This window comes from Macaca mulatta, chromosome 13 (assembly GCF_049350105.2).
Source record: "Macaca mulatta isolate MMU2019108-1 chromosome 13, T2T-MMU8v2.0, whole genome shotgun sequence".
Taxonomy (NCBI): Eukaryota; Metazoa; Chordata; class Mammalia; order Primates; family Cercopithecidae; genus Macaca; species Macaca mulatta.
Window position 1 is genome coordinate 96,219,647 of NC_133418.1, and position 25,385 is coordinate 96,245,031.

The window sequence follows — 25,385 nt, forward strand, 5'->3', positions numbered from 1 at the left end:
AGTGTCTGCTACTGGAAACAGGGTTTTTTGGGGGGTATTTGCGTATGAAAATGTTATAAAGTTCACTGTGGTGATGGCTGCACAACTCTGTAGTATACTAAAAATCGTATACTGTAAATAGGCAAACTGTATGGTATGTGAATTATATCTGGATAAAGCTGTCATCTTAAAACAGAGGGCTTTAATACGCTTTCATTAATCTATTTCACTTTTCGGCCAGGTGCGGTGGCTCACGCCTGTAATCCCAGCACTTTGGGAGGCCGAGGCAGACAGATCACGAGGTCAGGAGATCGAGACCATTCTGGCTAACACCGTGAAACCCCATCTCTACTAAAAATACAAAAAATTAACCGGGCGTGGTGGCAGGCGCCTGTAGTCCCAGCTACTAGGGAGGCTGAGGCAGGAGAATGGCCTGAATCCGGGAGGCGGAGCTTGCAGTGAGCCGAGATCGTGCCACTGCACTCCAGCCTGGGCGACAAAGTGAGACTCCGTTTCAAAAAAAAAAAAAATCTATTTCACTTTTCAAATCCATTCATTTATTTTTTTTAGCCTTCAAAAGGACACTAAAAGCTGGGTGCAGCAGCTCGCACCTGTAATCCCAACACTTCGGGAAGCCAAGGCTGGAGGATTGCTTGAGCACAGGGGTTCAAGACCAGACTGGGCAAGCAACATAGGGAGATGCCATCTCTACCAAAATAAAAAAAATTAGCCAGGCGAGGTGTCATGTGCCTGTGGTCCCACCCACTAAGGAGGTTGAGGCAGGAGGACTGATTGAGACCAGGAAGTAGAGGCCGCAGTGAGTCATGATCAAGCCACTGCACTCCAGCCTGTCTTGAAAAGGAAAAGTTAAAAGTGTAGCCTGTCAGCCTAACTAAATCTTAAGAGTACTATACATGTTTCACAAGAAAGAAAAGACACTAAAAGATCACAAGCAGTGTCACAAATTCAGACATCTGACAGGTCAAAGTTAAATGAAAAATGAATTTAAAAAACAAAACAGGTACACACATATCCCAAGATTTTCATAAAACTGTTAAGTGGGCCAAAAATGTAACACAATCACATTTTGCTATGGAACTTTACACAGTGCTAATATTCTACAACTCATATTGTAATAGTCAAGTTCGGCTTCGTGGTAATATGTTAAAAAACACTTTAAGAAAAACTTTTCTATCACACAGCAAATCGCTTTTGGGTATTTCTGAAGACAATTCAATGACAAGGGAGAATGTTCATGATGTAACACTACATGAAAAATTAACTCATAAAGCTATGTAAGAAATATTCTAATGACGTAAAGCACATGAATTTTACAAAGTACACTTTAAACAAAAACATATCAAAATTTCAACAAGTTAGCTCTTGATTGTGGAATTACAGGGGACTTCTTGAAAGAATGCTGCCCTTTCATAATCAGAAAAAAGCAAATTCTAAACAGTTTCATATTATAACATATATGATACATAATAGACATACTATATGAACTAGCACATTCCAGTTTTTAAATACCTGGATCAAGACTGTGGTTGGGAACAGAGCTGGCACTATCTTATTCACCCAGCAGCAGTTTTCCATACTAACTTCCTCCCAAATGCATTAGATTCTACTCATTTCACTTCACTTCCTCCAAAACAAACTTAGCACTAGTAGTTTGAACGAAGTTCCCCCAGGTGATTCTGCTATACTCTCATTTCCCACCCCTCTTTGAGAACCACTCATCTAAGAAAGAAGCTTTTACGGGATTTTCCAGAATAGTCTACAAACTAGCTTCAATTTAAATGATCAAAACACTATGATAAGCCACAAGAATGTGGCCAACAGGGTCACTACAGGGGATAAAGTAGAAGTCTTTGGTTTTTAGTTCCAAGCAAAACTTAATCCAAGAAAACATACTGAAAGAATATGCACCATCCAAATAATAAAATCAGTATTTGTTTTCCATTAAATGGCATGTATGTATTAAAATGACCTAAAGGACTCTTTGAAAATATCATATCAAGGTCGGGCATGGTAGCACACTCCTGTAATCCCAGCACTTTGGGAGGCCGAGGCGGGTGGATCACTTGAGGACGGAAGTTCGACACCAGCCAGGCCAGCACGGTGAAACTCTACTAAAAATACAAACTTAGCCGCAGTGTGGTGGCACGCGATTGTAGTCCCAGTTACTGGGGAGGCTGAGGCAGAAGAATCACTTGGACCTGGGGGGGTGGAGGTTGCAGTGAGCTGAGATCACCCCACCGCACTCCAGCCTGGCTGACAAGAGCAAAACTCTCTCTCAAAAAAAAAAAAAAAAAACCTTATCAATAATACGTCCACCTAAAAAAGAAAAACAAAAAGCAACTCATAAAATGTAGTCACCAGAAGTGTGTACAACTGATCGGCGATTTTATATAGTAAAAAAGAAAAAACAATCAGGAATATGTTGTGGGGCTACAATCAGCATTTTAAAATGAGATCAGATCCTGCTGAATGTTCTCCCCAATGCAGAGAAATTATTGCCAAATTTTTACTTACACGTTCATGTGACACTAAAAACACTAACCACAGTTACTCTTGCTAGGCAGCTTTATGAAATATCATGAACTAGAGTGTAATATCATTGAAAATCCAGGTGGACAAAATTTTCTTTGAAGATTAAAAATAATTATTTACTAGAAAATTCAAGTCTGCTCTGGACAAGTCTTTCCATAGGCCTCGATTTGGGAAGGAGGTGAAAAACCCAGAATATTTAAGAATCCCTGGGTAGCACTGTCAAACTAAATATGCTTCTGTAGGATGAAGAAGTACTGAAATCTACTGATAGAATGTGTGCTGAACACAGGACAGAGAGAAGGCTGAAAAAGCCTGAAAGCCACTTGTTTAGACTCGGAGCTCCTTGAGTGAAGAGACTGTGTCTTGTTTTAGGATTGCTGGTGCCTGGCAAGGAGGAGGTCAGCATGTTAACGCTTGCTAAATTGAGAGAAATGTGTCTGGACTACAATTCTTACCCCCGCCCCCCAAAAAGGAAAAAAGATTGTACAAAACCAAATATTTAATTTGAATTCACAAAAACAAATTGAATCACTTAGACTATTTTTCCCCCAATGTCTTTTCCAGTAACCTTCCACAACCCACTCGTGAAGTTTAAGTACCTGTAATCATAAAAAGGTGCATCTAATTTGAAAGGATACAAACATTTTAAAACATAAATCTGTTTTATGCCTATAAAATAGATGGAAAATGAAATAAAATATAAAGTTGAGATACAAACATATTTTTAAAATATTTAAATTTACAAGCAAAGTTTAAAATATATAAAATTGGGTCCGGCGCGATGGCTCACGCTGGTAATCCCAGCACTTTGGGAGGCTGAGGCGGGTGGATCACGAGGTCAAGAGTTCAAGACCAGCCTGGCCAAGATGGTGAAACCTCCGTCTCTACAAAAATACAAAAAAAAAATTAGCCGGGCATGATGGCGGAGTGCCTGTAATCCCAGCTACTCGGGAGGCTGAGGCGGAAGAATCGCTCAAACCCGGGAGGCGGAGGTTGCAGTGAGCCGAGACCGTGCCATTGCACTCCAGCCTGGAAGACACAGTGAGACTCCGTGGGGGGGGGGGGGGGGGAGAGTAGGCCTCTACTTTCCCAAATGTAAACAAGACATATACATTTTTAAATTAACTGTATTTCTCTCATAGAACAGTTACAAAATACAATTTTTCTTCAAAGCAAATTTCTCAAAGACCCAGCAAGACGTTCACATCTGAAACAAAGTCTTAGGTAGTGAACACTGACTGCAGGCACCAGGGGGCCTCCCAGGAATAACTTGATAGTAAAGGAAAAGGTAAATAAGAGTTCCTGGTAAAACTTTTGCTTCCTATTCAGTCTTAAGACTGCTGGATGGCTTTCACTTCTGGAGCAAATATACAGTATTTAGTTACAGAACGGCTACACACAGAACTTGGGTTTTAGATACCGACACATTCGTTGAAAAAAACGAGTTACCCCTCCCCCATTAAAATATTCTTTGATGATTTTCCAAATATAAGTACATGTTGCTTTACTGTAGCAAACAATTATCTTAAGGTAATTTGAAAGCAAACAGTACATATGCAATCCTTCGATGGCGGCTAACAAAGAGGCCTCTAAATTGTTTAAAAGGGATTAATGGCTTTTCTACACACTCACAAAACAACTAGTGATGACGAAAATTTTAGGGTAGAAGGACTGTTTGGCATTTAACTTTGAATAATATCCTGCAATGAATCAATACATTTAACTCCTGGCTTTCCCCCCCCTTGCCTTCCCACCAACATAAAACTATTCGATAAGAACACCAGGGCCCGGAAAGTTCAAATGCTGCGTAGACTTGCAAATACCTTTCGAACACAAGACAGGCTTTAAAAATAGATCTTCACTAAGTTGTGCAGAAATTAAGCTCTGCTCAAATCAAACGCAAAAGCCAACATCTACATACATCACATTTCTTACGTGCATCTTCAACCTGATCAAATATTTTGTCTTACAATTTTTTTAGGCCGAATAACAAATGGTAGATAAATTCCCGCTAATTTTATCCTCTCTAAGAAGAATCCATTCTATGGCATCGTGTAAAAATGCAGAGCAGACGAAGCATTCCTGTTACGGACAGGTTTTTATATATATACATAAAATTCACTCGCGGAACGACAATCGGAGGCAGCCAAGGGCAATGCACAAAGAGAGAAGAAACACTGATTCCACGGACACACAAAGCCCGGTGGCAGGCATCCTCTCCCCCTCCTCGGAGGAGTCACCGGAGGCGAGCACGACGGCGCGCGGAGCCCGGCGGCCTTTCCGAAAGGCTGTCTCCCGCAGACCCGCTCCGCACAGCTGCCGGCCGGCGGGCCTGGCCACCAAGGGTCCGCGGGGACGGCCCCCTCTCCCCCGATTTCCCCTGACCGCGCTCCCGGAGGCCGCTCCCCGGCGCCCAGCAGCCTCCTCGCCCCCTCCTCGGCTGGTCTGCCGCGCCGCGCTCCCAGAGACAGCCTCGGGGCGGGAAAGAGGTCCCCTCGCGTTTCGGCGGCGGAGGTGGACGCAGGGGTCGGCGGCGGCGCCCGACCTCCCTCCGTCCCACGGCCCGGCGCGCACTCACCCTCCAGCAGCCGGGTGATGAGGCTGTCCACGTTCAGCTCCCCGTCCGCCATCTTGTCGGCACAGACTCTCCTTCCCAGCAGCGGGAACAAGGGCTTCTCGGCGGCGGAGGCTGCGGCGACGGCTCGGCGTTCTCTCACCTACAAGTCACGCGGCGTTTCGACCCCGGCTCCAACTCCCCCTTTTCCCGGGCCCTCCCCCCACCCCCTCCCCGCTGGGTAGCGAGAGCGCGCGCACACTCGGAGGCACCCACGGAAAATAAATAAATAAACAAGAGGGGCCCCCACAAACAGGGCCGCGTCAGACCAAGGCCGCCACCTCCTCGTCCTCGGCACCGCCCAGCTCCGCAAAGCTCACCAGCGCCGCCGACGGCCCCACCCGCAGCGCCACTCACTCCGCACGTCCCTTGCGCGCCACCGCGTCACGCAGTTCTCCGCGCAGGCGCCCGGCGCGCTCCCCGCCGAGGTTCCCCTCGACGCCTGGGCCTCCGCGCAGCCGCACTGGAGCGGCTTCTGCCGCCGCCGTCTTCGCGCAGGTGCGTCGCCCTCTCTCTCCACGTCCACGGCGCCGAGTTTCGCCGCCGCGGCGCAGGCGCCAAGGAGGTGCCCGGCTCTGCCGCTCGGAGGAAGCCCCGGTTACGCAGAGCGGGCTGGGGCAGGGCTCACCTTCCTCCTCCTCTGCTTCACTGGCGTTTTCCAGACGTGGTGGTTGCACCCTTTTGGCCTCGCTTTCCTTTTCATGGCTTCATACCTTAGATCTGCAAGCAGTTCCTCGTGTTTCTTCCTAGCCGGGAAACGCGAACTGCAGCGTTTGGAACCCGGGTTTGCGCTTGTGAAAAGCAAGAAGGGGTTAACTCTGCTGGAGTTCGACATTGCAAATAAAGGTCTTTACCCCCAGTGGTTCTACAAAATTAGTTCCGCAGGGATTCTGTTTGAAAGAAGAGTTAAAGTGGGCCCTGTAGGAGTCAGCAATAATACAATTTTACATGGGTGCATATGGCTGCCTGTGTTTAGCGCTTTCACACATCTTGTATCTCCATCCACGCCGTGGGTATCTTTTTTCCACAGTGTGTTTCTGTTGCTGCTTCCAGTATATTGCTTAATCATCCTACCTGGTAATTATTTATGCATTTTTCTCCCACTCTCGACTCAGCTCCTAGGGGATAAAAACACACTAACTTATCTTTGTGCGCACAGCACCCACCAAATATTTCCATCACGTAATACTGCTTCTAGAAAGGCAGGAGGAGAGGCAGTCACGCTAAGGATCTAGGCAAGCCAGATCTTTTGTCCTGTTTTAGGAGGTGGCCAACCCTTACTTATTCCACAGGTGTTTTTCCAGAAACTCAGATCTGATATTGCCCCAAGTCCAAGGCAGTACTTCCCCCACTCACATATCACTAATAGTAGCTAACATTTGTTCATATCCCTGTTATGTGCTGTGCCACTGTTTTAAATGTTACACCCGCGTTACCTCATTTAATCCTTATAACAGCCCTGTGAGGTAGGTACTATTATTATCTCTGCTTTGTAGATGGGATTTACCGAGGCACAGATGGTTAAAAAACCTAGCCCAAATCACACAAATAAGCAGCAGAGCTGGGATTCAAACCCAGGCATGTAGTGCTAGAGTCTGCATTCTTAACAATTGCGATATTCTCCCTCTCCGTGAATGTGGGCTGAGATGCTGAAACAGGCATGTGCTGTGGGGGAGAAGCAGCTTTGTCCAACCAAGTGCTTTCCAATGTCCAGATGACATAGAGCTAGGATTTCCTAATGCTTTTTTCCCCCTAGTTTTCTCTCCATTTCAGGACTGAGTTTGTGCATCGATTGTGAACACAACAGGCAGCAAGCTATAATGGTGGTCCTCGCTGGAGCAGTTTTCACAGACTCTGCAGTAATCTGTGGAGATGAACTGGCAGTTCTCTGTGGTTTTCACAGATCACTGCCAGTTCATTTTGAGGCCTTCAGGAGTGAAGACCTGGCTCATCATCGCTCTTTGTTGTTTTATTAAATTTATTACACCCTACTTTATTCCAGAGGAAAGGATTTAACGTAGTTTACATAAATGTGTACAGCAGGGTAAATTAAAAATGAGTACAGAGAAAAATAGGACGAAAGAAAACTGTGAGTGGGAAAGATAAGATTAAGCCAGCAGTTTCGTATGCAAAATGCATGGTGTAAGGTCCTATTGGTTTGCTGGAGATAGGCCACACATATGACTCCCAGTTTTCTAGCAACCAAGAAAAAGATCAGTTGCAAGTAGAGTAGGTGTTTTGGCTAAGCTGGAACTAGGACTTGAATATAGCAGCTTGTGGAGTTATGCCGCTTGCCCAGATCTCTTCCATGAGCCTCTTTAAGTGTAACAGAATGCCTGGGAGCATGTAAATAGATGCCTACTTGGCCTCTAATTTTCATGGGGCCAATGAATCCCATGAAAAAGAACTTCGAACCCTGTCCACGTTAGAGTTCAAGTGTATGCAGACATGTTTAAAGGACAAAGGACACCCAAAGGAAACGGTTGCACATTGAGAAAGCGAGCATCCGAGAGAAGATCACAAGTGAGGCAGAGGGAGGCGGGTCTCAGCAGAGTTTTGGAGGTTGTGAGAAGAAGAGATAGGAGATAGGAGAGTGGTTCTGAAGACATAGGAGAGTGGTTCTGAGTACTTACCTGCTGATGTTACCTTCTCCACCCCCACCAGGTTTTCCAGTGCGTGGAGTCTTGGGCAGGAATGGGCCACTGTAAGAAAGAGCTTTATCCCTAGGGGCTCAGCCAACTTTTCTGTGGGATTTCCCTCCAAAATAATTATCTAAGAGTTCAGAATGCTTCAGATTTTGAAGTGAAACTGGTACATAAATTAAATGTTACTTAATAACCCAATAGTTTCTGGGGCAGCTCACCATAACCCCAAACATTATCTGCCACCCTAACCCCCTTCAAAGTAAAATGTGTTTACTGAAGGAAGTTGGGAAAGTGAAGAAAAAAAATTTAAAAATCACCTGTAATCTTACCAGGCATAGATGGCAGTTTTCCTGTCTTATTTCTGAACGATGGTTGTTAAACATTTATCAGCACACCATTAGGCTTAGGGAGGCATCTGGGTCATGCATGTTAATATACTTGGGTAATTCCAGAAATGTCTATGAAAGGAAACTCCTATTCTTTATCTAGACTTCCTGATTGTAAGGGGTTTGGGCATCATGACTTTGGGGTCTTAATAAAGTTATTATTATAAGGCAAATATAAATAAATGCTTCCTTCCCTGCCCTTGGTCAATAACCTCTCCTGTGGTCCCAACCCACTCTCTCTTCTCTCTCTCTCTGTTTGTATTAAGCTAACTCCATAGTATATCCGTATCTTTCAAGATAAACTGGTTGAAAAATAAATGTCTAGTAATTGAAGGAGTTAACTGACTATTTAGAACTGTTAACTATAAGGCAATTAAAGCTAGATGAACAGCTACCACAAGTAATGACTATTTAATTGATGAAGAGTTGATCTGTGGCCTTTTTTTCTCCTAATTAGATTACAGGGCCAGTTGCCTTTGTTACAATAAAAGCAAGTCATCTACACAGGTAAGAATGTTTCTCTTTTATTGCCTCCCCCCCACCCCCATCGTGCTCACTGAAACGGATACCAGGAAATAACTGTTTGGTGAAGGAAAGTATACAATACGTGAATCTTTGTTACAAATAAAACAATGTACTGTAAATATTTTGTTTCTTTTTTTTTTTTGAGACAGAGTCTCACTCTGTAGCCGAGGCTGGAGCGCAGTGGCGGGATCTCAGCTCACTGCAAGCTCCGCCTTCCGGGTTTACGCCATTCTCCTGCCTCAGCTTCCCAAGTAGCTGGGACTATAGGCGCCCGCCACCTCGCCTGGCTAGTTTTTTGCATTTTTTAGTAGAGACGGGGTTTCACCGAGTTAGCCAGGATGGTCTCGATCTCCTGACCTCATGATCTACCCGTCTCAGCCTCCCAAAGTGCTGGGATTACAGGCTTGAGCCACCGCGCCTGGCCAATATTTTGTTTCTTGTTGCTCTGTTTCTCCTGTAGTATATCCAAATCACATATAATTCACCTTTTCAGTTGGAGGTTTACTGCTAAATGGCTTAAATTTTTTTTTCGAGATAGAGCCTCACTCTGTCACCCAGGCTGGAATACAGTGGCTCATTCACAGCTAACTGCAGCTTTGACCTCGCAGGCTCAAGCAATCCTTCTACCTCAGCCTCCCTAGTAGCTGAGACCATAGGCATGTGCCACCACGCCTGGCTATTTTTTTATTTTTAGTAGAGACAGGGTCTCGCTGTGTTGCCCAGGCTGGTCTCGAACTCGTGGGCTGAAGCAATCCTCCCACCTTGGCCTCCCAAAGTGCTGGGATTACAGGCGTAAGGCACCGTACCTGGCCCTAAATGGTTTTTATAAGTCTCTGTTTCAATTGGATTTTGGTAGATAAGACAAGGAAGGCATTAATTTTTTTATGTAGTTATAAAATGAGTAGCTTCTCATAATATATGAGACCACATTAAAATTAATAGCATATGTCTGTTAAAACTAAAGCCAGACTATTTGTGAGCTGTGAAATATATTCATCAGGGTTACATCCAACACCAATAGGTCTTTGATGTAGGAAACACTGGTTAAATAGAATATTTATTAATTATTATTTAAATCTTGATTTAAACCAGATCCAGTCTATCATAATAAATTATTAATTGAAATGCCCTATGGTACTTGTTATTTAAGAAAACCTTACAGTGAATAGAACTCTGAAGCAAAAAGAATAATGAACCAATTAAGTATTTATGAAACACTTAGTGAGTCTGAGTCTGTGTTGAAGAAGAAATGACTTCCCAACTTTCAAGTTGTTTAATGACTATGTGGAAAAATGACCACAAAATGATTTGGATAGTGGGAAAAGCATTGGCTTGGAGGTGGGAGACCAAAGCAGCTGAATAACCTTAGACAATTCTATCTTTCTGAACCTTGGATTCATTACCTACAAAATGTGCCCATTAATAAATGATCTCCAAAGCTTCTTCCAGCTCAAACAAGTCTATGATTCTAAGACATACAAATAAAACCCAAAATGTAACATAATATTGTACATGCCGTCCCCAGCTCAGGAACTGGATCAACTCCAAAGGGTCAATTGTTTGGAACATGGAATATATTTTCCCACAGAGACTGTGGTACAAATGGTGGTTAAACTCTCAGATCAGTCTGCAAAATCAATTTAGTCCTTAATGTAACTATAGAAGAGGGTCCATGGCAATATGGACTCTAGCCACCAATTATAACAGACTTGATGGGGAAAATCTATTGAGGATTCCTATTTGGCATGTCAGAAAACATCTCTCAGTGTTTTCTACTACCTTGAGCAATAGGCGTGAAGACAATTCTAGTTCCAATTTACAGACAGACCTGGACCCTATATGGGAGACAAAGGCTGGGCTGGCAGCATGGAGGGCAAGGGATGCTCTGATACCTTTGAATCCTTGGGGGGGCGGGGGGGGGTGAGGGCAGGGCGAGTGGGGGGGTGAGGGCAGGGCGTGGTGGGCTGAGCACAGTTCTTGACGTCTTGGGGTTTGGTTGCCAGGAAGGAACTGGCTCCCAAACCAAAGGATAGGGAATGTGAAGGAAGAAGGAAGAAAGGCAGTGAACATATTGTGCTGGGAACTTTTAAAAAAATTATACAATTACTTTTAATCTCACTCACTTTGCAATTGAGGAAGTTGTGATCTAGAAAGGTTAAATTATAGCTGGGCGTGGTGGCTTATGTGTGTAATCCAAGCACTTTGGGAATCCTAGGCAGAAGGCTCCCGTGAGCCCGGGAGTTCGAGACCAGTCTGGGCAACATAGCAAGACCTCATCTCTACTAAAAAATTTCAAACTTGGCCAGGTCCTGTGGCATGCACCTGTAGTCCTAGATACTCTGGAGACTGAGGCAGGAGGATCCCTTGAGCATATGAGGTTGAGGATGCAGTGAGCAATGATCATGCTGCTGTACTCCAGCCTGGGTGACAGCAATACCTGTCTCTAGAAAACAAAAAGAAAGTTAAATTGCATTGATTTGCTGAGAAAACTAGGACTTGAATCTCAGTCTCTCCATCTCAAGATTTTACTCGAAAGCTTTCATACTGTGCAAGAGCCTACTCTTTTTGTCCCCTCTCCTTCCTGCACAAGAACACCTTAGAACCTCGGGTCCCCATGCCCACCCTTATTCTTATTTTTCATTCTGTGCTTTTCAGGCCAACCTGGTCAGCGATTAGCACAGCATTTTTCTGTTTTGCCCCTGTGTGTTTTAATGGTGCCATCAGCTCAAAGAATGACTTTATTGTTGTTAAAAAGAGGTTGCTCTCGCCCCTAATATGCCAGTCCAGGTTTTAACAAACCACCTAGAGAATGTGATTGAGTGATCCCAAGCTCTAGGAACATTTGGGTACTTCTAGTAGTGCCATTCCTATTAAGACAGAGCCCAACCTGGCTGGGAGAGCCTATGTCCCAATGCCCAGGTGACAGGCATTGCTCCTTTGTCAGAAAGGTTCCTGGCTGGAGGTTCGTAAGTGTACCATGTGCTGGGAATTTTTATTGACATGATCACGATTAATCCCTCAGAAAATCCTGCGAAGTAAGTTGTTTCCCTTTTATAGATGTGGTAATGAATCAAGGCTCAGAGGCTTTGACTTGTCTTTAGGCACCAGGTCAGTCCAATTCTAAAGCCCTGTCTGGAATACCCACGCAGTGTGATTTAGAGATGCTGGGCTAGTTAGGTGGACTAGCTCTGGGACTCTGTTGTGAGAAAAAGTGAGTGGCAGGGAGTAGAACTGGGACTCTGTTGTGAGAAAAAGTGAGTGGCGGTGGGATGGGGCAGCGGATGTAACTTGATGGCAAGGATTGTTAACTTACAGCAGGAAAATGGGTGAGGCGGAGCAGAATACGGGTGGTTCTGGCAGTGGGACAGAGTCTTCAGAAATGAGAAGGAGAGGTCATCCCCAGCTACCTCAGGGGAAAAGTAGGGAATGCCTTCCCTGCACATCTGAGGGGGCTTCTTGGCCAGACAAACATTCACAATAAGCAACTCTCTTTTGTCCACATTCCTTTTTTAAAAATTTTTATTTTCAGTTTGGTGGTACACGTGAAGGTTTGTTACATAGATAAACACATGTCATCAGGGTTTGTTGTACATATATTACATCACCCAGGTATTAAGCTCAGTACTCAATAGTCCTCTTTTCTGCTCCTCTCCCTCCTCTCACCCTCCCGTCTCAAGTAGACCGTAGTGCTTGTTGTTTTCTTTTTTGTGTTCATAAGTTCTTAGCATTTAGCTCCCACTTATAAGTGAGAACATGTGATATTTGGTTTTCTGTTCCTGAATTAGTTTGCTAAGTATGATAGCCTCCAGCTCTGTCCATACATCCATGTTCCCTCAAAAGACATGATCTTGTTTTTCTGTTGTAGTTGTTAGTTTGTTTTTGAGACAGAGTCTCACTCTGTTGTTTAGGCTGGAGTGCAGTGCCATGATCTCAGCTTACTGCAACCCCTGCCTCCTGGGTTCAAGTGATTCTCCTGCCTCAGCCTCCTGAGTAGCTGGGATTACAGGTGTCTGCCACCATGACCAGCTAATTTTTGTATTTTTAGTAGAGACAAGGTTTTGCCGTGTTGGCCAGGCTGGTCTCGAACTCCTGATTTAAGATAATCCACCTGTCTTGGCCTCCCAAAGTGCTGGGATTACAGTCATGAACCACCACACCTGGCTTGATCTTCTTGTTCTTTTATTGCTGCATAATATTCCATGGTGTATATGTACCACATTTTGTTTATCCAGTCTGTCATCGATGGGCATTTAGGTTGATTCCATGTCTTTGCTATTGTGAACAGTGCTGCAATAAACATTCACATGCATGTGTCTTTATCTTAGAATGCTTTATATTCCTCTTGGTACATACTCAGTAATGGTATTGCTGGGTCGAATGGTAGTTCTGCTTTTAACTCTTTGAAGAATCACCATACTGCTTTCCACAGTGGTTGAATAAATTTACACTCCCACCAACAGTGTATAAGGGTCCCCTTTTCTGCGCAACCTCACCAGCATCTGTTATTTTTTGACTTTTTAGTAGTAGCCATTCTGACGGGTGTGTGGTGGTATCTCATTGTGGTTTTGATTCGCATTTCCCCAATGATTGAGCTTTTTCTCTTATGCTTCTTGGCCACATGTATGTCTTCTTTTGAGAAGTGTCTAGATGTTCATGTCCTTTGCACACTTTTTAATGGGGTTGTTTTTCTCTTGTAAATTTAAGTTCCTTATAGATGCTGGATATTAGATCTTTATCAGATGCATAGTTTGCAAATATTTTCTCCCATTCTGTAGGTTGTCTGTTTACTCTGTTAATAGTTTCTTTTGCTGTGCAGAAGCTCTTAAGTTTAATTAGCTCTCATTTGTCAACTTTTGCTTTTGTTGCAATTGCTTTGGTGTCTTTGTCATGAAATATTCACCCATTCCTATGTCCAGGATAATATTGCCTAGATTGTCTTCCAGGGTTTTTATAGTTTGGGGTTTTGCATTTAAGTCTTGAATCTATCTTGAGTTGATTTTTGCATATGATGTAAGGAAGAGGTACAGCTTCAATCTTCTGCATATGGCTAGCCAGTTATCCCATCACCATTTATTGAATAGGGAGTCTTTTCCCCATTGCTTGTTTTTTGTCAGCTTTGTCAAAGATCAGATGGTTTACATGTGTGGTCTTATTTCTGGGCTCTCTATTCTTTTTTTTCTAAGACAGAGTCTCCCTGTGTCGCCCAGGCTGGAGTACAGTGGTGCGATCTCTGCTCACTGCAACCTCCGCCTCCTGGGTTCAAGCAATTCTCCTGCCTCAGCCTCCTGAGTAGCTGGGATTACAGGCACACACCACCACACCCAGCTAATTATTTTTGTATTTTTGGTGGAGATGAGGTTTCACTGCATTGGTCAGGCTGAAACTCAAAACTCAGTCTCAAACTTCTGACCTCGTGATCCGTCTGCCTTGGCCTCCCAAAGTGCTGGGATTACAGGCATGAGCCACCACACCTGGCCTCTATTCTGTTCCATTGGTCTATGTGCCTGTTTTTGTACCAGTACCATGCTGTTTTGGTCACTGTAGCCTTGTAGTGTAGTTTGAAACCAAATCGAGCAGCACATCGAAAAGCTAATCCACCATGATCAAGTAGGCTTCATCTCCAGGAAGCAAGTTTGGTTCAACATACAAAAATCAATAAATGTGATTCATCACATAAACAGAACTAAAGACAAAACCACATGATTCTCTCAATAGATTTTTGATAAAATTTAAATAAAATAAAAGCCTTTTGATAAAATTCTCTCAAAAGGCTTTTTGATAAAATTTAACCTCACTTCATGTTAAAAACTCTCAGTAAACTAGGTATTGAAGGAACATCATACGTCAAAATAATAAGAGCCATCTATGACAAACCCATAGCCAACATTATACTGAATAGACAAAAACTGGAAGCATTCCCCCTGAAAGCCAGCACAAGATAAGGATGGCCTCTCACCACTTCTATTCAACATAGTATTGGAAGTCCTCGCCAGAGCAATCAGGTGAGAGAAATAAATAAAGGATATCCAAATAGGAAGAGAGGAAGTCAAACTATCTCTGAACACAACATGATTCTGTATCTACAAAGCCCCATAATCTCAGCCCAAAAGCTCCTTCAGCTGATAAACAACTTCAGCAAAGTTGCAGGATACAAAATCAATGTACAAAAATTACTAGCATTCCTATACACCAACAACAACCAAACTGAAAGCCAAATCAGAAAGGTAATCCCATTCACAATTGCCACACACAAAAATAAAATACCTAAGAATGCAGCCAACCAGGGAGGTGAAAAAATCTCTACAAAGAAAATTACAAAACACTGCTCAAAGAAATCAGAGAAGACACAAACAAGTGGAAAAACATCCCATGCTCATGTATAGGAAGAACCAATATCATTGAAATGGCTATACTGCCCAAAGCAATGTACAGATTCAACACTATTTCTATCAAACTACCAACAATATTCTTCACAGGACTAGAAAAAATTATTTTAAAATTTATATGGAACCAAAAAAGAATAGCTAAGGCAATCCTAAGCAAAAAATAAAGCTGGAGGAGTTTTGTCCACATTCCTATGCCAGACCTGTATGACCAGTGCTCAGAGGTGTGGTTCAGATCCTAAGTTTTTTAGAATCCCAAAGAGGGGGAGGCAATGAGGTCAGGCAAAGCCTTAATAGCAGTTATTCCACTAAAGGATTTGAACTGGGTTGTGAAATATTATGGGATTTGGATTGGTGGCTTTCTTGATACATAATATTTGTATATTTATGGGATATGTGTGATATTTTGATACATGAATACAATGTGTGATGATCAAGGCAGGGTGTTTAGGATATATATCACCTGAAACCTTATCATTTCTTTGTGTTGGGAACATTTCAAATTTTCTCCTCTAGCTATTTTGAAGTGTACAGTATATTGTTGTTAACTATAGTCATTTACTGTGCTATTGAACACTACAACTTATTCCTTCTAACTGTGCATTTGTACCCATTAACCAACCTCTCTTCACCACCATCCCCCCAACCCATTGGGGATTATTCTAGCCTCTAGCTACCATAATTCTACTCTCTGCCTCCCTGAGATCAACTTTTTTAGCTCCCACATATGAGTGAGAACATTCAATATTTGTCTTTCTGTCTTCTGGCTTAGTTCACTTAACATAATGACCTATAGTTGCATCCATGTTTCTGCAAATGACCATATTTCATTCTTCTTTATAGCTGAATCATATTCCTTTGTAGAATATATACCACATTTTCTTTTTCCATTAATCCATTGATGGACTAGATAAGTGATTTTTTTTATTGAAGTAGCTGCATGTTTGTTGTCAGAATCACCTAGGGAGCTTTTTCAAAATATCAATGTTTAATTTATCCTCCTCCCCCAAGAACATCTTAACTATTTCTCAGCATTGGGAGTAGAGGAGCATATATTTTGTAACAATATTCAAGGAAATTCTGATAGGGACCCATTCATCCCTCAGGCCTTTTCACTGATAAAGATTTCAAAAAATAAAAGATGTGAAAGAGACTGATTCAGCTAGAAGAGATAGGGGAGGGCTCTTCATGTGAAGGGATTGTGAAAGAGAGGAGACTAGGGTGCCTGGAGCAGAGGGTGCATCAGAGGAAGTAGTAGGAAATAGGTTGGGGTAATTAAGATGGGAAAGTCAAGAAGAAATTGGAATGCTAGGTCAGAGAGTTTAAACCAGATGTTGTTTGAAATAAGAAGTTATTCATGCATTCATTTGTTCAATAAATATTTATGAGCACTTACTCTGTGCCAGGCACTGTGTCGTGGACTGGGGAGACAGTGGAAAATTAAATAAAGCTCTTTCCCTCATAAAGCTTATATTCTGGTAGGAGGGGAGAAATGACCAATCCATCCTACTTTGCCTGGGACATTCCTGCTTTTAGCACTCAAATTCTGCCCAGGAACTCCCTGGATAAACCAGAATGGTTGGTTCTCTAGGAGATAACACTGTGTGTGTGTGTGTGTGTGTGTGTGTGTGTGTGTGTGTGTGTGTGTGTAGTGCTAAAGGCTAGGAAGAAAAATGAAACAGGATAAGAGGTTGGGATAAAGAAGAATGCTGCTTTAGACAGAGTTGTCATGGAAGATCTCTCTGAGGAAGCGACGCATGAGCAGCAATCTGGCTCACGCCGGTAATCCCAGCACTTTAGGAGGCAAGGCGGGTGGATCACTTGAAGTCAGGAGTTCAAGACAAGCCTGGCCAACATGGTTAAACCCTGTCTGTACTAAAAATACAAAAATTGGTGTGGTAAGGTGGTGGGCACCTTTAGTCCCAACTACTCAGGAGGCTGAGGCAGGAGAATCGCTGGAACCTGGGAGGTGGAGGTTGCAGTGAGCCAGATCACGCCACGACACTCCAGCCTGGGCAATAGAGCAAGACTCCATCTCAAAATAAATAAATAAGCAGCAATCTGCAAAAAAAATGAGAATGCAGGCCATGTAAATATCTGAGAGTGGGTTGGGGAGGCAGTGATTATTACCAGCAAAAATAACTACCTTGTGAAGGCCCCCAGCTGGAAACATGCTTGACATAGATGAAGAACAGCAATTAGGTAGAAAGGTTGGAGGAATAGAAGAAGAAGTCAGAAGTAGAGAAGGTCTAGATGGAGTGAGCTGTGTCAAGGACACTGGATTACATTCGGAGTGTATTGGGAGCCACAAGAAGGTTGAGAGCAGAAGGTGATGGAAACGAGTGGAAGCAGCAAGACTGCTTAGGAAGCCATTGCCTTAGAAAATCCTAAAGAATTCCTTCTCAAAATGCTTCATCAGAGAAACAGCAGAATGAGCAAAGAACAGTACATTCTTTGCCTGGTATCAGACCAGGTTTGGAAGGAATGGGCTAACCCAGGCTACTCCACAGTGATGGGAATGGAGAAGAGGAAGCATCTAGAGTTGCCTTGGAGCTGGGATTGCCAGAAGTTGGTGGCCCAGGATTCACGGGGACAAAGGAGAATGATGAGTCCAAGATGATTCCAAGATATCTTTCCTTGTTAGTTTTTCAAGTTTGAGATTCTCCTTCAATTTTCACAATCCAAACTTCATGGAATAAATGAATGTGGTCTACTCTTTCCTACTAAAATGGAGAAGGCCCCAGACCAGGCGTGGCGGCTCGCGCCTGTAATCCCAGCACTTTGGGAGGCTGAGACGGGTAGATCACCTAAGGTCAGGAGTTTGAGACAAGCCCAGCCAACATGGTGAAACCTCATCTCTACTAAAAATACAAAAATTAGCCAAGCATGGTGGCAGGTGCCTGTAATCCCAGTTACTGGGGAGGCTGAGTCAGGAGAATCGTTTGAATCCAGAAAGTGGAGGTTACATTGAGCCAAAGTCACACCACTGCCCTCCAGCCTGGGCAACAGAGTGAGACTCTATCTCAAAAATAAAACCAACAACAACAAAAACAAAAACAAAACAACCTCCCAAAACCCCCAAATTGACAAGTTGACTCTTAAATGTATAGAGAACTGCAAAAGATCTAAAATAGACAAGACCATCTTGAAGAGAAAGAACAAAGTTGGTGGATTATACTATCAGATTTTAAAATTTAATATGAAATTATAGTAATTAAGACAGTGTGATATTAGTACAAGAACAGAGAAATCAATAGAAGACAGTATAGAGTTGCCTGTTTTTACTGTATAAAATTCTACCACATGAATACACTATAATTTTATTTATATATACATATATATATATATATATATATATATATATGGGAAGAGATGGTCTTTTCAATACATGATTCTGGAGTAATTGAATGGTCTTATTAAAAAAAATGAACTTTGGCCTTTTTTCATACCGTATGGGAAAAATTAACTTGAGATGGATCGTAGACCTAAATGGCAAAACGATAAAGCTTCGAAAGAATACACGAAGAATATCTTCATGACTTTACGGCAGTCAAAGGTTTCTTTTTTCTTTTTTTGTTTGAGATGGAGTCTCTATTGCCCAGGATGGAGTGCAGTGGTGTGATCTCGGTTCACTGCAACCTCCGCCTCCCAGGTTCAAGCAATTCTTCTGTCTCAGACTCCTGGGCAGTTGGGATTACAGGCGCCTGCCACCACACCTGGCTAATTTTTTATTCTTAGTAGAGACAGGATTTCACCATGTTTGCCAGGCTGGTTTTGAACTTCTGACCTCAAATTATCTGCCTGCCTCGGCCTCCCAGAGTGCTAGGATTACAAGCATGAGCCACCACACCCAGCCAGATTTCTTAAACAAGATCCAAAAAAAAAAAAAAAAACTAACCATAAAAGGAAAGATTGATGGATTCATTAAAATTAAGAACTTTTGTGAAAGGGCAAGTCACAGACTGAGAGAAGGTTATTTGCAATCCACCTCTTTCTTTCTCTGTCCAATGAAGAATTCAAATTCTATAAACCAATAAGGAAAAGACAGACAACCCAATTATAAAATGGGCAAAACACTTGAACAAGCATTTGACAGAAGAGGATGTCCAAATATCTAGTAAGTATGTGAAAAAGGTACTTAAGACATCGTTAGTCACCAGGCAAATGCAAATGCAAATCACAATGAGATACCAACCCACACTCTCCAGAATGGCTAAAATTGAAAAGACTGATGATATCAAGTGTTGGTGAGGATATAGAGCAATTAGAACTTCCACACATTGCTGGTGGGACTGTAAAATGGTGCAACAACTTTGGAAAACTGGCACATCTATGAAAGCTAGATCTAAGCCTTCTCTATGGCTTAGCACTTTCACTCCTAGGTATATACCCCCCAAAATGAATGCATATGACCATTAAAAGATGTGGACAAAATGTTCTTGACAGTTTTATTTTTAATAACCAAAATTTGGAAATAAGCCAAATAACTCAGTGGGGAACTAATAAATAAATTACAGTTTATTCATGTGGTAGAATTTTTCACAGTAAAAACAAAAAACCATCTACTACTACATGTAACAACATGGATAAACCCCACAGACATTATGAGTGAACAAAGACAGACTTAAAAAGTATATATGGACTGGGTACGGTGGCTTGTACCTGTAATCCTGTACTTTGGGAGGCTGAGGTGGGAGGTGGTTTGCTTAAGCCCAGGAGTTCAAGACCAGCCTGGACAGCATTGTGAGACCCCATCTACACAAAAAATAAAATAAAAAATTTAGCCAGACATGTCGGCATGTACCTATGGTCCCAGCTACTCAAACCAGGGAGGTCGAAGCTGCGGTGAGCTGTTGATCATGCCACTGCATTCCAGCCTGGACAATAGAGTGAGACCCTTTTTCAAAAAAAGTATGTATGATTTCATTTTTATGAAATTCAAAATAGGTAAAACTAATCAAAGTGCTATAAGTCAGAAAAGGATTTATCTCTGGGTCATAGGGATATTGGCTGGGAAGGGACGAATGAGACCTTTTTGGAGTGCTGGAATGTCCTTTTTTTCTTTTTCTTCTTTTCTTTTCTTTTTTTTTTTTTTAAAGATATGATCTTGCTCTGTCACCCAAGCTGAAGGGAAGTGGCATGAACATGGCTCACTGCAACCTCCACCTCCTGGACTCAAGTGATCTTCCCACCTCAGCCTCCTAAGTAGCTGGGACCATAGGTGTGTGCCACCATGCCCGGCTAATTTTAAAATTTTTTGTAGAGATGGTGTCCCACTATGTAGAGTCTTCTTTATATTGATCGAAGTGGCAGTTAAACAAGAATATACTTACATAAAAGTGTACCAAAATGTATATTTAAGATTGGTACACATTGCTATATATATTATACCTTGATAAAGACTATTACAGAAAATTTTAATTTTCTTCTTTTTGCTGTTTTCTAAGTGGTCACACCTTTTTCTCGGCTATATTTCCAAAAGTTTAAACTGAAGACATAAATTATAATGAAAAGAAAAACAATAAAGGTTATTATTTTTAAAACACTAGAGCTGAATCTCAGCTACCTATCTAGATCTCTTGGCCTGAGCCCTGGACCCAGCTAAAAATAGTTCAGAGCCTTGCCAGCTGGGAGCTGGGCTATGTTTAGCAGGAACTGGCACACGAGTGAAATGGGGTGGAGTCAAGTAGACACTTTGGATCCGGTAGGCATAGCTCTCCCGCAGGAGACTGTTTAGGCCATGCCTGGCATCGGTAACTCAGGCTGTTTCCCACACTACAGGCCAGCACTGTGGGCTCTCAGTTTATTGGGAAATGGAAATAAAAGGGAAGGATAAAAGTCCACTGGGAAGCAAACTGGACAGAAAGGAACTCTGAGCAGCTAAACTCTGGCTAATCCCAGGGTATACCTGCCTTTTCTCTTCACCAGGTTAGACTTTTAATTTTTGATTTGGTAAATTTGAATTCCTTTTTCAACAACTCATATAAAAATGTTATGTTTATGTTTAGGGAGGCCAGGTACTGTGGTTCATGCCTGTAATCTCAGCACTTTGGGAGGCCGAGACGGGCGGATTGTTTGAGGTCAGGAGTTCAAGACCAACCTGGCCAACATGGCCAGCACTGTCTCTACTAAAAATACAAAAATTAGCCAGCTGTGGTGGCACACGCCTGTAATTCTAGCTACTCAGGAGGCTGAGGCAGGAGAATCGATTGGACCTGGGAGGCGGAGGTTGCGGTGAGCACAGATCCTGCCACTGCACTCTGGCCTGGGCAACAGAGCAAGACTGTAAAAAAAAAAAAAAAAAAAGAAAAGAAAAGAAAAGAAAAAAGAGTTATGTTTATGTTTGGGGAAAGCAGGTGCAGAATTATTTAGATTGCAATCATGAAAAGTTCCCTGGATGGTTTTGCTGCCAAATTAGCTTAACCTGGGGAATTCACTTCAGGTAACTTCCTCCTCCTTTACTGTGATCATCCAAAAGGCAGAGATGGCTAGTATAATTATCCATGTCACAGGGATGCTTAGAGGCTTAATTAATGTTCATAACCCACTTTGAAGTATTCAGATGAAGAGACAGTTGATAGAAATGGTGGTGTTCTAAGTTCTACTTACAAACTGTGGCAAGTTGCAAAGCAAATTTTGAAGTTATTTTTTGGTACTCTACTTCCAAATATACTAGCATGGCAACTCCAAGATCCACCCTGATTTAGTTAGAGTCACTGCGACTCAGACAATTTAGAGGACTCTATTTCTACATTTTGTTCACTTTAATTTTTTTTTTTTTTTTTTTTTTGAGACGGAGTCTCGCTCTGTCGCCCAGGCTGGAGTGCAGTGGCCGGATCTCAGCTCACTGCAAGCTCCGCCTCCTGGGTTTATGCCATTCTCCTGCCTCAGCCTCCCGAGTAGCTGGGACTACAGGTGCCCGCCACCTCGCCCGGCTAGTTTTTGTATTTTTTTTAGTAGAGACGGGGTTTCACTGTGTTAGCCAGGATGGTCTCGATCTCCTGACCTCGTGATCCGCCCGTCTCGGCCTCCCAAAGTGCTGCGATTACAGGCTTGAGCCACCGCGCCCGGCCACTTTAATTTTTTAAAATTTTAAAATTTTTAAATATTTATTTGTTTATTTATTTATTTGTTTGTTTGTTTGTTTTGTTTTGTTTTTGAGACGGAGTCTTGCTCTGTGGCCCAGGCTGGAGTGCAGTGGCGTGAGCTCGGCTTACTACAACCTCTGCCTCCTGGGTTCAAGTGATTCTCCCACCTCAGCTTCCAGAGTAGCCAGGATTACAGGCATGCACCACCATGCCTGGCTAATTTTTTTGTATTTTTAGTAGAAACGGGGTTTCACCATGTTGCTCAGGGTAGTCTTGAACTCCTGACTTCAGGTGATTCGCCCACCTCGGCCTCTCAAAGTGCTGGGATTATAGGCATAAACCACTGTGTCCAGTCATTTTGTTCATTTTTAAAAGGAAGGTGTAAATATGAGGTGATTTATAACAAGTGGCATTTGGAGGAATGACACTAAACAAGTTGGTATGTCGCTACTGTCAGCAAATAGAGAACTTTTAGCCAACAACTAAGATGCAAAACAACTTTCAGGTTAGGGAAATAAATGTGCCAAACTCTGAGATCAAATGTAAACTTTAAGCCAAACACTATGAATACCATGAGAAACTTTTTTTTTCTTTCTTTAGAGACGGGTTCTTGATTTGTTGCCCAGGCTGGAGTACAGTGGTGTGATCATAGCTCACTCCAGGCTTGAATTCCTGGGCTCAGGCGATCCTCTCACCTCAGCCTCCCAAGTAGTTAGGACTGTAGGCACATGCACCACACCTGACTTTTAAAAATAGTTTGGACAGATGAGGTCTTTCTATGTTGCCCAGGCTGGTCTCAAACCCCTGGCCTTAAGTGGTTCTCCTGCCTCAGCCTTTCAAAGCACTGGGATTACAAGTATGAACCACGATGTCTGGACTAGAAACCTTTCTAAAATAAATCCATCCTGCTTCATCATTTGGAGATGGCTTAGGATACTGTCTTTTCCATTCTTGAGAAGGAGAAACCCTGAAATATTGTTGATAAAAACCTATCTGGGAGATGGCACTAAGACTCTGTCAAGGATGTAGTCTCCCTTTATGTAGTAACCAATGCATTAGGTTTTGCTTGATTAAAAAAGAATCAAGTCTGCAAGCAAACAAAAATGTGGTGGGCTGAATAATGAAAATGAAAATGATGGACCGGGTGAGTGGCTCACGCCTGTAATCCCAGCACTTTGGGAGGCCAAAGCGGGTGAATCACCTGAGGCCAGGAGTTCGAGACCAGCCTGATCAACATGGTGAAACCCCATCTCTACTAAAAATACAAAAATTAACCAGGCATGGTGGCATGCGCCTCTAGTCCCAGCTACTTAGGAGGCTGAAGCAGGAGAATCGCTTGAACCAGGAAAGCAGAGATTGCAGTGAACTGAAATGGTACCACTACACTCCAGCTTGGGCAACAGAATGAGACTTCATCTCAAAAAAAAAAAACAAAAAAACGATGATGCTAATGGTGAAAATACTAATAGCCATCAGGTATTGAGGGCTTACTAGGTGCTAGACACTGTTCTAAGAGCTTTATATATCTTGACTCGTCTGATCCCACCAATAACCCTAGAAGATAGAACCTACTGTTATCCTTATTTTACGGACAAAGAAACTGAGACTTAGAGAAGTTAAGTAACTAACTTGCTTACGGTTATACAGCTTACCAGCTAGCAGTGGTTTTCAAAACACTAGTGTGCATTACACTTCTCCAAAAAGCTAGTTAAAATTCGTATCTTAGCTCAAGACCAGAAATTCTGATTAGAAATGTGAGATGGGGTCTAGAAAAGTGCATTTTGGCTGGGCGCGATGGCTCACGCCTGTAATCCCAGCACTTTGGGAGGCCGAGGCAGGCAGATCACGAGGTCGGGAGATTGAGACCATCCTGACCAACATGGCAAAACCCTGTCTCTACTAAAAATACAAAAATTAGCTGGGTGTGGTGGTGCGTGCCTGTACTCCCAGCTACTTAGGAGGCTGAGGCAGGAGAATCGCTTGAACCAGGGAGTTGGAGGTTGCAGTGAGCCAAGATCGTGCCACTGGACTCCAGCCTGGTGACACAGCGAGACTGTCTCAAAAAAAAAAAAAAAAAAAAAAAAAAAAAGAAAGAAAGAAAAAGAAGAATGCATGCATTTTTAATAAATCCCTGGAAACCTGGTCAGCATAGGGAAACCCTGTCTCTACAAAAAGTTAAAAGATTGGCTGAGCATGGTGGCGCATGCCTGTGGTCTCAGCTACTCAGGAGGGTGAAGCAGGAGAATCACTTGAGCCTGGGAGGCTGAGGCTGCAGTGAGCTGTGATCATGCCACTGCACTCCAGCCTGGGAGACAGAGTGAGATCCTGTCTCCAAACATAAAAAATAAAAATAAATCCCTGGGACCAGGTGTCATGGCTCACGCCTATAATCCCAGAACTTTGGGAGGCTGAGGTAGGAGGATCACTTGAGGCCAGGAATTTGAGCCCAGCCTGGGCAAAATGGTGATACCTTGTGTCTACAAAAAGGTTAAAAATTAGCCGGATGCAGTGGCACGTGTCTGTAGTCCCAATTCCTTGGGAGGCTGAAGTGGGAGGATTGCTTGAGCCCACGAGTTTGAGGTGGCAGTGAGCTATGATTGTACCACTGCACTCCAGTCTGGGTGATAAAACAAGACCCATTCTTTAAGAAAAAAAATAAACAAAAATAAAAATAAATCCCCAAGGCAAATCAATTGTAGGAAGCCATTAGACCACTCTTTGGGAAGTAGTGGCCTAGACCTAGGAAAAGGAGAGGCTGGGAGTTGAAATTTTCCAGTGTTTCTCCAGCATTTATTGGCCTTCCCTGTCCAGCCAAATAGCAGGTCATTGGCCTAGCTGGGACTGTATGTCCTTGTAGTGAAAAAAGGCTGTATCAGGCTTCCAATGCTTAATGAAAATAGCCTTTCTTTTCTTTTTTTCTTTCTTTTTTTTGAGACGGAGTTTCACTCTTGTTGCCCAGGCTGAAGTGCAGTGGAGCAATCTCAGCTCATTGCAACCTCTGCCTCCTAGGTTCAGGTGATTCTCCTGCCTCAGCTTACCTAGTAGCTGGGATTACAGGCACCTGCCGCCATGCCCAGCTAATTTTTTGTGTATTTAGTACAGATGGGGTTTCACTATGTCGGCGAGGCTGGTCTCGAACTCCTGACCTCAGATGATCCACCCGCCTCAGCCTCCCAAAGTGCTGGGATTACAGGCATGAGCCACTGCGCTCG

At 43.0% G+C, this 25,385-nt stretch overlaps 2 protein-coding genes across 5 annotated transcripts in view; both read right to left on the minus strand.

The window, feature by feature from the left end:
• Positions 1-5,543, minus strand: part of PPP1CB (protein phosphatase 1 catalytic subunit beta) — a 51,579-nt gene extending 46,036 nt beyond the window's left edge. Inside the window, exons 1-2 of one of the 4 annotated variants that reach the window (XM_015111926.3) lie at positions 5,467-5,543; positions 5,111-5,249 (exon numbers count right to left, since the gene is read on the minus strand). In XM_015111926.3, coding sequence (XP_014967412.1) covers positions 5,111-5,162 — 52 coding nt within the window. In that variant the 5' untranslated portion in view covers positions 5,163-5,249; positions 5,467-5,543. 4 annotated transcript variants of the gene reach the window in all.
• WDR43 (WD repeat domain 43) overlaps positions 1-25,385 on the minus strand; it is a 259,278-nt gene that overhangs the window by 195,601 nt on the left and 38,292 nt on the right. The window lies entirely within an intron of this gene.